The sequence below is a fragment of the Plectropomus leopardus genome, chromosome 18, assembly GCF_026936395.1.
Source record: "Plectropomus leopardus strain MGB_pleo_1.0 chromosome 18, ASM2693639v1, whole genome shotgun sequence".
NCBI classification, from domain to species: domain Eukaryota; kingdom Metazoa; phylum Chordata; class Actinopteri; order Perciformes; family Serranidae; genus Plectropomus; species Plectropomus leopardus.
Window position 1 is genome coordinate 26,979,519 of NC_142193.1, and position 14,849 is coordinate 26,994,367.

General features: G+C 37.7%; 2 protein-coding genes across 5 annotated transcripts in view; both read left to right on the forward strand.

Moving 5' to 3' along the window:
- The window catches only part of c1qtnf6a (C1q and TNF related 6a), a 16,612-nt gene extending 10,777 nt beyond the window's left edge, over positions 1-5,835 (forward strand). For both annotated transcript variants that reach the window (XM_042504209.2, XM_042504208.2), the window contains exon 3: positions 492-5,835. In XM_042504209.2, the coding sequence (XP_042360143.2) occupies positions 492-1,045 (554 nt within the window). In that variant the 3' untranslated portion in view covers positions 1,046-5,835. The remainder of the gene's footprint in view (positions 1-491) is intronic.
- The window catches only part of card11 (caspase recruitment domain family, member 11), a 26,099-nt gene continuing 14,429 nt past the window's right edge, over positions 3,180-14,849 (forward strand). For 2 of the 3 annotated variants that reach the window (XM_088091194.1, XM_088091195.1), the window contains exons 1-4: positions 7,008-7,245; positions 10,930-11,129; positions 11,280-11,417; positions 14,376-14,552. In XM_088091194.1, coding sequence (XP_087947320.1) covers positions 7,241-7,245; positions 10,930-11,129; positions 11,280-11,417; positions 14,376-14,552 — 520 coding nt within the window. In that variant the 5' untranslated portion in view covers positions 7,008-7,240. Of the gene's footprint in view, positions 3,321-7,007; positions 7,246-10,929; positions 11,130-11,279; positions 11,418-14,375; positions 14,553-14,849 lie in introns of those variants that run through there. The other variant, XM_042504206.2, reaches the window with a different exon arrangement.

Below are 14,849 nucleotides of genomic sequence, written 5' to 3' on the forward strand. Positions count from 1 at the left end.
CATACTTTACATTACTTTCTTATTATTTTATATACCATTCTATTTTTTTAAAATATATTTTTAAATTACTACAGAGTTTTTACGATTTTTTTTACATACTATATTATATTTTTTTAATGTAATTATTATTTATTTTTAATGTTTTGGAAATACTATGACTTTTTATTATTTAAAAAATGATACTACAGGGTTTTTTAAAATATTTGACATACAATACATTTTTATGAATCATTTTGACATACTATGACTTTATAATTAATTTACATATTATACTGTGTCTTTCTTTTTTACATACTTAACTATATCTTTTTTTAATGAATTTGTTTTTTTACAACTCAGTTTTACAACCACTGAATAATTTAAAGAAAGCTTCAGCCTTTATACCCAATTATCCAACACGCAACCTCGACACACATCAGCAGTTATTTTGAATCAAACTGAACCAGTGAAAGAAATGTGGCTTCTGTAAGCACATTCTTCAACTCTGACAGGTGACAAAGGAGATCGTGGCGACAGAGGAACTCCAGGTAAAGCTGGACCAGAGGGCCCTTCAGGCTCCAGAGGCCCCATGGGCTCTAAGGGCTCTAAGGGCCAGGCGGGTCTCCCAGGTGACCCCTGCAAGGTCCAATACTCCGCCTTCTCTGTCGGCCGCCGCAAATCCCTCCACAGCCTGGAGTCCTACCAGGGACTCGTGTTTGACACGGTCTTCGTCAACCTCGACGACCACTTCGACATGTTCAGTGGGAAATTCCTCTGCCACGTCCCGGGGATCTACTTCTTCAACATCAACATCCACACGTGGAACTTCAAAGAGACATATCTGCACATCATGCACAACGACACTGAGCAGGCCATCGTGTACGCCCAGCCCAGCGACCGCTCCATCATGCAGAGTCAGAGCGTGATGCTGGAGCTGGAGCTGAAGGACGAGGTGTGGGTGCGCCTGTACAAGAGGGAGAGGGAGAACGCAATTTACAGCGACGACGTAGATGTCTATATCACTTTCAATGGATACCTCATCAAAGGTAGCGCAGAGGGGAAGTGAAAAAGAAAGGAAAGGCAAAGCCGAGGATGAGACTGCTGAGCTCAGCTGGATGGGAAGCAAACAAATTGAACTGATGTGGCAGCAGAACGCAATTCACTGTAAAGAAAAAAAAAGCTCTTTCTTCTCCTAGTATACTTAGATCGAAAGAGACTCAGTGGTGCTAAAATCAACAGTTGTCACACAATCAGCAGTACCTCTTTGAGAAAATGTGTTCTCAGCTTAATAAAAAACAAAGAAAAATCTAGAGAGTAAAGACAGCAGATTAATTAACACAAGTCACAAGAACATGCATGATTCCATTAAAGGAATAATTCAACTTTTTTGCGAAATATGCTGATTGGTTTTCTTGTCAAGAGTTAGATGAGGAGATTGAGATTACTCTGACTTCTGTGGGGTAAATTTGTAGCTGTAACCAGCAATTTTGGTTAATATTAAGCATTGAAATGGCAAACCAGTGGCAATCCAGGACTCTGGGGGCCCCAGTCAAAGAAGGCCATGGTGGTTACTGAAAATCATAACTTATGTATGACATTTACAAGAAGCTAGCTTGCCTTCCTAACTAGCAGTATCAGGGTATCATATGGTATCTAGGAGGGTTTTGGAGGCACTGGTGGTGCACAAGTGTAGTTCCTTTATGGTTGGTGTAAAGGGGTTTATAGTTGTCATTGCAAAATGTGCCAATATGAGTGGTCATCGGGGACCCCTTTTCCTAATTTTCTGAGTGGAAACGTGTCTGGTTTTTCTCTCCTGACAGTGCACCCCTGGTCAAAACAACTCGTCTGCGTCTTCCCAAAGGTAAAAAGAATCTCCCTACCAACACCTCTGTATCTCAGGAATTATTTAGTTACATCTCGCCTGCTAAATTCATATAAAACTGAAATTCAAAGTCAACATTTTGTCGTTTGACGAGGGGATATGTGTGGTCCAGGAGCAGAAACAGCTTAAAATTTTACACTTTAGTTTTGCACGAATTAAACAAACAAGTTTGTTCTGTTATTTAGTTCTAATTGTTCTCACAATAACTGAGATTTAGAGAAGCAGGTTGGTGATTACGTAGACTCCCCTGTTTCCAGTCTTTATGCTAAGCTAAAGTCACCGCCTGGTGGCTGTAAGTTCGTATTCAGTGTTTCAACATTAGAGTTGTATCATTTTTCTCATCTAACTCTCAACAAAAAAAACCCAAAAAACAATAAATGTGTTTCCCAAGATGCAACGCATGAGCTGCTAATGCTCTTTTGTCAGTCTTTAAAGGTCCAGTATGCAGGATTTAGTGCCATCTAGTGGTGAGGCTGCAGATTGCAACCAACTGAACATCTTCTGTGTGCCAAGGGTGAAGCAGAATTTCACACAAAAATATGAATGGCCCTATCAAGAGCGAGTTTATGATTTGTCCATTCTGGGCTACTGTAGAAACAACATGGCAGACATGGCGGTGGATGAGGAATCGCTCAATAAATCAATATAAGGTAACAAAAACGCCATGATTCTTAGTCGCTGGGGATTATAAATTTAAGAAAACATAGTTAATTCAGTCTTATATCCTTCTAAATCTTACATACTGGACCTCTAATGTGTAAAACTGGATGGATTAAAAAATTATAGTATTTTAGGAGAGATTAAGCCCACAGAGCAATTGATTGATCAATGACAAAAAAATTAAAAAATTTAAAGATGTCTGCTATTGAATATTCTCACTCTGTAATCAAGAAACAAAACAATGGCTCATGTAATGTGTGGTGCTAAAACATGGTGCTAACTTTGTTGTGTATGCATTTGAGTTTGTGAAATTGCCGGAAGAAAAATAAGATTTAATGTATTGGATTAACTTCTGATATTTTATTTACTGAATTATGTTTGCTTTAAAGAATTTGGCTGTGTTTTGACAGCAGTTTGTCACAGTGCACCTGCAGACAGACGCAGAGCACAAAGTGAGACAGCAAGTCGCGGAGGCTGCAGGGCTGCGCTCTTCCTCACCTTCTCTGCTGTGAACGTGTTATTTCCATCTGAGCTCACGCCTCCGCCCTCTCTGTCTCTCTCTGTCTCTCTTTCTCTCTCTCTCTCGCTTTCTTTCTATCTTTTATCTGAGGCAGTAGGGGCCACAGTGCGCTCTTCACTCACCCTACTTTCAAAGTCATCTCTCTTCTGGATAAATGGAGACAACCTGAGCCTCTGTTTTGGATTAATGCTGAACCAACCGGTTTAAAGACAAAAACAAAACAAACCGTCGGACCTTGGCCAAGTTTTATCTCCCTTTAGACAACTCCCCGCATCTCAGGTAGGCAAAACAACTCGAATCATATCCCTTGTGTTTACGCATGTTGGCGAATATGTTCATTTATAGAGAAATGTGATGGTAAAGTGGCCGAACAGGCTTGTAAACGTGCGCCACTTTGAATGAGAACAAAATGAGATGCCGAGAAGTTATATTACGCCCAGTTTCACCGCAGCAGTCACTCTGTGCGAGTAAAACACACATCTGTCCGAGTCTCTCAGACTCTCAGAGGAACTTCATCAACTTGGACGTTTCTCCTTTAAAAGTTGTTAAGGTGCAAACGCTGAATAGTGTGTGCGTAAAATCCTCTCCGAAAATCAGTTTCGCACCTGCACTCTGTGTATCTGAATGTTGTTTATCTGCAGATCATGTGGTTAATGAACGCTGTGTTCTCTTCACTGACATGTTTTTGGCTTGCAAATGAAAGAATTTATTAGTTCCGTAACATAAAACCTGGACTCTTGTCATCTCCGAGTCATTATCTGGCATCATCCAAATGTTTGGGATTCCTGTAGCAGGTGCAGAAGACAATGGGATCCAGTGAGGGAGAACACACAGATTATGTGCACTCACACTATTGCATTTTGCTTATTCATTGTGACTGTATTGATCAAATATTTTCAAATGTCACTGTTTAGCTGAAATATATTGTAACATACATAATAGTGATGTGATACCTTTTAACAAAAAGATTAACTTTAAAATTCTGGACAAGAACAAATTTCCATTACACCTTACAATCAGTGTGTATTAGAGGTGCAATTAATGATTATTTTCATTGCTGGTTATTTTCCCTGTTAATCGATTAGTTGTGTGGTAAAATGTAACAAAATGGTGAAAAATGCTTCCTAAAGTCCTCAAATGCCTTCTCTTGTCCACCCAAAGATATCTAGTTTACTGTCATAGAGGAGGGAAAAAAAACAGAAAAAAATCTAATTTATCAAGCTGGAATCAGAGAATTTTGACTCTTTCTGGAAAAAAAAATACTTAAACTGATTAATTGATGATCAAATTCGTTTGTCAAATAATGTAATAGTTGGTGAGTCCAGAGAGCTCATTCAAAACAATGAAAAGGTACATCTCAAGTTTTTAAGTCAAGGAGGACATTTCACTTATTTATTTGGCTCACATCACTAACATCAATGGGTTTTTTTGAATAACCTATTTTTTCAGTATGATATTGAAGTAAGCTGCCTCTTTTCTTTATTTAAAATGATGTATATTATATAAAGTGCATATATCAGCCTTCAAAGTAGATCTCTGTTTTTCTTCCCTCTCCGTCCATGGACAGAGCCCACATATCAAATTCCTATAAGCTCCAGCTATTCTGCTGCACAATGGAGCCTTTATGATGGTTTGTACACCTGAACCAATCATATCTGCCTATCAGCTAGCTGGTCAGCCAATCCCAGCCCAGTACACCAACAGTACACCTGGACACACACACACACACACAGCCTCTATAGGATCACTGAGTCTTGTCTCCAGAGATCAGGCATAATTGTTAAATGTGCAGGAACATCATCAACAGTGGAAAGCTGCACTATAATTGCACTGTTATCTTAACCCTGTATGCCACACATATTGATGCCAGTTTGTAAGAAAATGTTTAAAAAAATATTTAAATAGACAAAGTTAGTTATTTAAATCTGTATTTCAAACATGCCAAAAAAATAGGAGAACAAAATTAAAAGAAATATTAGCAAGAAAAACACCTAAATGCCAATTGATCACATTGAGTATACAAATACCCCAAAAAGGAGTAGGAGGAAGTGAATACTTATCAAATCGTACCCCCTTTTTTCAACTTTATAAAAAAAGTAAATTTTAAACATGAATATTCCCAATGTCTGCCCCAATATTCACCACACATATCTTGACCTAATCAAGTAAATATAATTTAAGAAAATTTTAAAAAAGATGTCAGAGTAGGTTTTCATTAACATATGATGTTGCCTCAAGTGTGAATCATTTTTTCCAGATTGTGAAATGGCAGAAAAAGACATTTTTAGACCATTTTTGTGGGGAGTCGATGTTGAACCATGTGGGGAAGGCCCCAAAAAGGGACTCAACATGGCCTCCAGAAAGTTATGGCACATTATAAACATTGCCATTAGTTATTTTTTTATTGCAACACAGTTGATGATGTAATGTAGGCATGTAAAAAGCCAAATATGGGTATGTTACCTTGAGGCAACAGGGTGCCATAAAGGGTTAACTTTATAGTCTTTGGGCCAGTTTGTGTGCGTGTGCAGAATATTGCGGTTGGAGTGAAATAAATCTGGGTCACAATGATGCTCACTGTCAGACAAGTTCATACATGCTGAGGTGAAATTTCCACTGGGGACATTTGGGACATGTCCCTCCCCCTTGTGTTTTCAAAGTCATGTTTTTGAAAAGACACAACTTTTTCTCTTTTTTTTTTTAGGACAAATATCGTGCTTAACATGCTTCTGTTGTGTGAAATGAACTGATGTTTTTGCTGTGATATAATAAAAAAAATGCTACAGAGGAGTAACATATTTAGTATATGTAGTAGTATTTCTCCAAATTTAGTGTGATGACTAATTTAATAATTTCCCGTATTTTGTTTTGGTTCCCATAATCCCTAAATGTATGTAGAAATGCAGGAAATAGGATTGAAATTACCTTTTTTCATACAGTGCTTAAGTGACAGTGATCATCATGTAAAAAGAGTCACAAGAAAATGTGTGTTATACTATACTGTAGAGAGACAAGACATTTAGATTAGCTGCAAAAAACAATATCAGCATAATGGAAAAAGCACTTTGAATCAGTTTCTATTCCCACTAAAACATCAGCAAAATTAACCCTCATTCATCACTAACAGAGAGTAGTAAACCTTCACATCTACTTTAAAGTATTCTCTGAAAACACTAAACCAAAAATACATAAGATATTTACCTGTTTTTAGATGCTAAGTATTTACAGGAGAAAAAGCTTTTAATGCAAATAAAATATAGAATAAGAAATTAAAGGCAATGAAATAATGAACTGGTATACAAATAATGACATGTAGAGATTGCAGATTATGTGAAAATACAAAACAGTATAGATTACATGAACTCTTTAACATCTCTGGATGCACATGATGCAAGGCTTAGCATGTCATTGTGTCATCATATCACATGCTTGTTATTTTAGAGCACTGCAAGGTGTTTCTGACGCAAAAATGTAGATGTTAATTAAGTTACACAGCTAAATCACGGAAACTTTAGGAAAAAAGTTATTTTTTAAAACTTACATTTAAATTGTTTTTGGAATAAATGCTTGTAATAGCCTGCTCACAGTTATGTCAGAACCTGGATGCATAACACTTCATACTCTCTAGTGATCCCAAAAAGCTCACAGTAACACCATTTTTTGGCTTCTTGTCTTTGAAGGACTCCTTCACCCCTAAATGATCATCTGTATATCATTTATTCATCCCATGTTATGATGAGTTAGAGAGGAAATATGCCTCCACAGTGAAGAAGGATCCAAAAACACTGATTAATTGCAGTAAAAGGAGCCAGCTTTTGACAACAGCAAGAACATGTGAAAACATCTGTTTAAAAACTCTTACAACGTCTGCAGGACAGTCCAAGTTATCCGCTTCAGTGCTTCCCAAACACATGCATTTTCATAACAACGTCACCATTTAAAACACTTCTGCATAAGAGCAGAGTTAACACACAGGTGTGCTACTCGTCTGTGTGTGAGGCTGTTTATGTTAAAGTGTTTTAATTAGTTATTTTCAACAAAAACACATGAGTTCACATGATAGTTGATGTTTTAATGTAGATTTGCTGTTGTTAGATGCTGCCCCCTTTTACTCCAATTCATCGAGGACTTTCTCTGGTTTTGGATTCTTTGTTCAAGGAGGGCACGAAAAACAGTTTTCTCTACAAATTAAACACAACATGGGGTGAGTAATTGATATACAAATGATCATTTTGTGGGGGGAAGTATTCCTTTAAAGGGTTAATCTCAGCAGTCAAAGGTTTTTATTCATAAAATGTTGATACTCTCAGATCTGATTATGACTTGTGTATATGCCCAGATTAAAAGACTCCATGGGAATCATTCATATTTTCTCATTTCCACAGTTTGATCTTGACAAACTGATATGCACAATGGAAAGTCAGTGCTCTCGTATGGTTCATTATATTTTCAAAAGTGGTATCAGATGTCACTTTTTTCAGCACACTTGCCAGTACAGATATAATTTCAGTCGGCTTATATCGATCTTGATGCCTGATATCTGGGGTGAGATACTGTCAGATTATCAGATTACATTAAGGCTCACCTGAGAAAGTTATTCCCAAATGTTCCTGATTATAGTTTTAGCCCGTTAACAGTCACCAAGGAATGCCTTTGCAAAAAATACGTTATAGACCTTAAAATATGTTAACAAAATGCATCAATTTATTTAGAAAGAAAATGCATTATATAATGCATTGTAAAAAGTGCAAAAGTTAATGTAATATAATAGAAATCTAAAAACAAAAGTGACTTTAAACGATAAACATATAAAGTATATGTAGACCTTAAAATATGTTAACAAAATGCATCAATTTATTTAGAAAGAAAAACTTTTTCTCAGTATAATGCATTGTAAAAAGTGCAAAAGTTAATGTAATATAATAGAAATCTAAAAACAAAAGTGACTTTAAATGATAAATATATAAAGTATATAGATACAAAAAGGAATTAATCTAGTAAAAAAAAGTATAAATATATGGGAAAAAACAAATTGTCAATGTTATTCAAAAAAAATCTGAAAAGAAAAGTAACTTCATAAAATAAAATAAACAAACAAAAATAAATACAATTAATGAATCTAGTCACAAAAAAATCAAATTGTCAGTTTAATATAATAAAAATAGAATTTAACAGAATTACAGCATTATCAAAATACTAAAATGTATCGTTTAAAAAACGACCCACCATTGAAGCTGTGACGACCCCCAGGTTAAGAACCAATACTTAAGATTATGTTGCAAATGATACATCTGTGGTGTTTTTACAACAATTTGATTTTAGTAATAATGATGCATTTTCAAACATGGGATCAGTCCAGTTTAAATGTAATTATATTGTACATCATGTGCTTACATTAAGGTGAAATGAAAGCTTATTTTCCTTGTTTGCAGAGTATTTGTATGTCCTTTGTTGATAGAATGGTGTTTGAAAACACTGAATAATTTACAGTATGAGTGTGAGTTTCCACTTGCAAATAGCAGAATAACTGAATATGTCTACAGAGTGCTAATGCCATTAGTAGTAACCCCATGAATGTGATGAATACGTGACATAAAGTCAGAGCAAGGCGAGGTGGTAAACAGTTAAAACACGGAGCGGGGCATCAGAAAATAATGGAAACAATCACATTGCTTAGTGCATCAGAGTCTTGCAAGATGATACATAGCTGTGTTTGTATGTCTGCCTCTTTAAAGTCTGCAGTTGCTGAAAACAAAGGGGAAAATACAGAGTTTAGTCTGAGGACACTCACATACACACACATGCACTGCTCTAAAAAACCCAATCAACTCCCCTGACCACAATACTATAAAGAAAAGCGGCCGACTGAGAGGACTAAAACAGAATAGAGGAAGAGAGCTACTACTCACATCTGGTTTGAAAAGGAGGAAGCAAGGATTAGCTTTCTCGGTAATGAACTCCAAAATAAGAGAAGAGAGAAGAGGAAACATGTATGTGGTTTCTGAAGGGGTCTGTGAGTGTGTGTCTGCATGCACGGTGTACTTCTGCATGAGTGCAGGGGTGTGTGTTGGTGTGATCGCTTGCGGTTTCATCATCTGCTGTGACTGTGGCAGCATACACACACTGTAGAGAGAAATAATAGCTTCAAGTGTTGAGATGGTGTGATATTTCTGTCTGCCTTAGACTGCATTTGAAAAGCAGCTTGTTATTACATTCCCTTACTGTCTGAGGGTCGAACTGTTTGAATATGTAATGATGTAACGTTAAAAAAAGTCACTGAAACAGTCACAGTTAGCAGGAGACCGTAGTTAAGTGACATTGCTGATGCATCTGTTTGTGTCCATATGAGGTCACAAGTGCAAATTTTCAGAGCAGACAGTTGTATGCAAATGTATGTGTGTGTAATGTGTGCGTTTACCTGAATGATGGTGTCAGACAGCAGCGATTTGCCTAAATGTAGGCTGCAAGTCACAAAGCAGGATTGTAGGAGGCCCAAAGGCATGCAAATATTCCAGAGATGCATGGACATGAGTGTGTGTTTGTGTGTGTTTGACATGATAACAGAGGGGAAATCAAGTGGGAGTGAGAGGACGATAAAGAGAGTTGAAATATGTCTCTGGAAAAGTTTTAAAAAAAAGAAAAAAGGAGAGGTGAATGGAAAGACGTCAGTTGGTTAAAGTTTTTGTTGTTTATGAGGGAGAAGCGGAGCATGTGTGGGACCAAAAGCTTCACTCTGGGTCTGTGCTGTTGCTTCATGAAGCCTCACATTCTTCTTTTGCAGATAATTAGAGATAATCTTATCACAAGGGGCATGTCAGCTGTGAATAATGCTGATTCTAGCATGGCAACATGCTCACAGTGACAATTTGCTTTTTTGCAGAGAAGATAGATAACACTAATGTCAAAGGCTGACAATGCTTCAAAGCTCGATCACTGCCAAGCATTTACAATTCAGGCTTCAAATGTCCTTTTTTTTCTACAATCACCCCCCAAATCCTAAATCCTTTCATACTGTTAATGTTAGTTTATTGAGGAAATAAGGGAACATGAACTGATTCATGGCACACTTTTTAAATGACTTTTTTTTTAATCTTTGGGTTTGGAGGAAGGTATCAAGTATTTCCAAGTCAAAAGGCTCAGATGCAAGTGAAGTCACCAGCCATGGGTATTAAAGTCCAAATCAAATAGTTTTTTTTGGGGAGGTCTAAAATCATCAAATTTGTGTTTTTAAAATGTTAAAAATAATATCATTAGAAATAGCAAAATTGCAGACAAGACATGCAAAGATAAAACAAATATTTAAAATGATATAAAATCCAGTTTTGAAATAAGTTTGCAGTTATTAGTGGGTGAAGTAGAGTGGGGAAAAAAACATAAACAGGGTGAAACAGCTCACCTGGCTCCATCCAAAGGTGACAAAACCTACCTACCAGCACCTCGAAAGATCATCAGTTAAGAAGCTGTCAATGAAATACAAATAAGCAAAACTCAAACTCAAACTACACCCTTAATTGTGTGATGGTGATAACCTGAACCTGCTTCCCCTCAAGGCAGGAAGAAGAAAAACCCTCAGAAATAGCATTGCTACAACAAAAAAAACTTCTAACAGATGTGTTTCCGAGCCCTCTTTTTTAAATCTCCCTTTACCTTAAGGGATCTGACTTTCGCGTGTGGTGCCTCAGAACTCAAAAGAAATCACATCTGCTCCTGCTTTGCTTGTAATGTCAATGTTGAGTTAACTTTTGAATATTACAAATACAAAGAATGGCAGCCTTGTTATCTGTTTTGAATAAGACTGCAGTGCTCGCCCCCCTGCTGTGAGCATCTCTTTGATTCAGATGTGACGATGCAAAATTTCATAAATAAATAAAGTTTTACTGCTTTTTAGGGTGTCCGAGATGGAAAATGGGACATGTGATGAGGTGGAGGTGCTGTGGGAGAAGGTGGATTGCAAACGTTACGAACTGTGTCGCACCATCTCCCCGGCGAAGCTCACCCCCTACCTGCGGCAGTGCAAAGTCCTGGACGAGCAGGACGAGGATGAGATCCTCAACTCCATGCTGCTGGTCTCCAAAGCAAACCGCACAAGTAGGTAGAGGGATGTGTACGCGCGTGTGTGTGTGTGTGTGTGTGTGTGTGTGTGTGTTTGATATATTAGTCATGCTGTTTAGTTTTCTCACTCTCTTGACTTAAGTTTTATATTTCTGTGTTGAAGTTTGTTAATAATTCCTCTATCAGGCCGTCTACTTGACATCCTCCACACTAAAGGAGAGCGGGGGTATGTGGTGTTTCTGGAAAGTCTTGAATTTTACTACCCTGACCTGTACAAGCTGGTCACAGGGAAGGATCCCACAAGACGCTTCTCCACCATCGTAGGTGAGACACACACCTTTATATGAAGACACACACACGTATGCAGCTTGATTGGGTTTTAATTGACTGGAATTTATTGTATTTCTTAACTGTAAGAACCAATCCTGTATGTTGATTTTCACTGTCTCTATGTTGAGCTATTTACATCAAACTCAATGACAATTAAGTCTGATTTATGGTTGTATGCAGCTTCTATGCAGAACCCACGCTGGAGGCTACAAAAGCGGTCTGCTGTTGTAAACATTTACACTTGTGTGATGGTCTGCACTGACACCTCCAAACACCTAGTTGGTGGAGGGGTTTCTGTGCCACTGTGATGAGTTTTTTTGTGGCCATCGAACCTGAGCGGATGATTTTAGAGTCCAACCCAGTCGTCTGAAGGAAATGTTAGCACTGTACCTTTCTGCAAACTGCAAATAAATTACACTTGGATGTTTCAAATGTATCATATCAACATTTCTAAAGTGATGTAGTATATGAGCTGACTTTGTCATCAGGAGGTTGATGGGAACGTGAATAGCGTGTAACCGATGTGAGACGAATGCCAACCTGCAGACCATTGTTTGAAGCCAACAGACAACAAATCTGGTTGTGATTTTTTGAGTTTTCACTGTGTTTCCATTAGGGGTGTGAATCTTTCAGTATCTCACGATTCAATTCAAATCTCGATTCAAAATGATTTCCAATTAAAAATTGATTACCAATACAAAATACAGGAGGTGTAATTTCAGGATCTACTCAGCTTGTTTTGCCAGTGGCATATTATGTTAGGAAATCAAAGTGTGTATGAAATTATGGAGGTTTTATTGTACAAGCTTTTTTGTTGTAGAAAACTTTTCTCCCAAGTGCTGGAAATCAGAAAGTGAAAAAGTAAACATTGTAATTATTATAGTTCAAAATATGGACACACTTTTCCAAAAAAAAGTCCCATTGTTTTTTTTGCAGTTGTTTGTGTATCCCATTATCTGTGCCATTCTGCAAAGCAGCTCCTCTCGGTGATGCTGCAGAGGGCCACAACACACTCCTGACACTTCAGAGAGGGGCCTGATTCTCCTGCCTGCTCTGCCTGCAGTGAACACGAAGTTAACATGTGCCATTATTATTATTATTATTATTATTATTATTATTATTATTATTATTATTATTATTATTATAGGGGCTACCAGAGTTTATTCTAATGCACGAGGCGCAGCCAATAACAGAGCGATATACGGCAGGATTAGACCAATCACAGTGCAGTTTGCTCCAGATGACGTATGGAATACGTAGGCGGATACAAAGCGTCAGCTCGTCTTCCGATTGGTGGACAAGAACAAAACAAACCTCTGACCTCTCCATGGAACCATGGGAAACCAAAATGGCGTTTAGCATTGATGCTAATGTACCTTTATCGTCGAAATACGGATAAAATATAGACGGAAGACACCCAATATTGGATCTGTCATTATTTATTAATTGAACAAGGTCCCGTAAAAACACCTGAATTCCCAGGTGTGTTACTGAGGCCTCTAAAAGACCGACGATGCAGCGGAGTCACCCCTCTGAACACAGCCGGCAGCTTTCACCGGAGAAAAACGTAAGACGATCCGACAAACGGTCTCAAAATTATTAAGACTTTAAATGATAAAAAAAATTCAGAGGGTTAAGAATAGACTACATTTAGTAAATATAGTCTACAATCGATTCTTAGGATATTGAATCGATTCTGAATCGTTAAAAACGAGAATCGAGATTCTTAATCGATTTTTTCCCCACCCATAGGCTTTTTAGTCACCAAACATGGGTATTTTGTAGCAACCTGTCACTTTTTTCCAGCAGGGTAGAGGCACAAAAAAGCGCTTGTCTTTTACCAAGATATTGTTGCATTGCCAGCAGGGATTTTGTCACCAAAACCTGGTCTTTTTAACCCAAACATGATCTTTTCCTCTGTAACTAAGTGATTTTGATGCAAATGTGACATATCCATGGTTTGCAAAAATGTACAATTCCAGTAATTTTCTGGAAATGGATTATTGAGTGGCTAATAAATTAAGAATAGGTTACTTTTTACTGAAACTGCTGTGACGTAGAGGTGTCTGGAGGCTAGCGTACTCGTCTCTCGAGTTCTTCCCTTTTTATGTCCCTTGGTGTCCATATTGATGTTTGTGGAAATCTCTTTCCACCAATTTGCCAGCGTCTGGCAGTTTTTGCAGTGGTGCGAAGAAGAGTTGTGCAAATACAGCCAATATATTTGTGGACTTCCTCAGTGAAACTCTCCTCTGATTGGCCCATGTTCAAGGCGAAGGAGGAGGAATTTGGATGCTGCCTAGCAGGCCAATCACAGTTGTCACGGCATGTCGTAAGCGTAGATGCAATGCTGAAGCAGACGATAAACTAACCTAAACTGAAGACAAGATGTCATCATACGCAGTCTTGAATAAATTCTATGAGAAATAAAGAAATTTAACTAACTGTAGCTGCTTTTGTAACTCTAAGGGTGAAGCACTACAAAACATTTCACAATTTTTGTTCTACTTGTTTAAGTTAGAATCTCAGATTGATCCAAATTAATTTACAGCTCAATAACACTTGGTTTGAATTAGATTAGATTAGATTAGATACACTTTATTGCCCCAGTGGGAAATTTGTCTCGGACTTCAGTGTTTGCAATATAAAAACAATAAAAACAACAATACATACACAGTAAAATACCACAATTAAAAAAGAAAAAAAACCCAAATACATTCATCCATTAATTGCACATGCCTATCATGAGAATGCACACATTACAACAATATTTTGCTGAATAGTAGAAAGAAATAAAGTTATAAATTTTCAGTGTAGATGGTTGAGGGCTGTAATGGACAAAGGAGTGTTTGAACCAGTTGTGTCTGCTTAAGAGGACTCTGTACAGCAAATGATGTATTATATATATATGAGATATGACACTGTGATATGTCTCCTCCCCTCTCCTCACTGCAGTGGAGGAGGGTCACGAGGGTCTGACCCAGTTCCTGATGAACGAGGTGATGAAGCTGCAGCAGCAGTCCAAAGTGAAGACCCTGCAGCACGTTGAGCTCAGCAGGAAGAACTGCACCCTGGAGGACGAGCAGAAGAAGCTGCGACTGGCCAATCAGGAGCTTCAGGCCTTCCAGCAGAGTAAAAATTCATGCTTTTTTTTTTAGATATGTTCTGATCATGAAATACAAGCTCCCCTGCGCCGGTGTTTCTCCATGACAGAATTTAAAATCACTATTTATAGATACTTTTTTTTAAATGGTTCATCCAAACCAAAAAATCTGCCACCATTTTCGGAAAGTGCCACCCCAACACATGCTCGGTTTACCGTGCTCGGTGCACCACAGCAGTTTATTAAGGTTAACTTTTTCAAACACATTGTTTACCAAAGGCTATTCTTGAAACTAGGACACTGTGGTTGGTGTCATCATGTCCTGC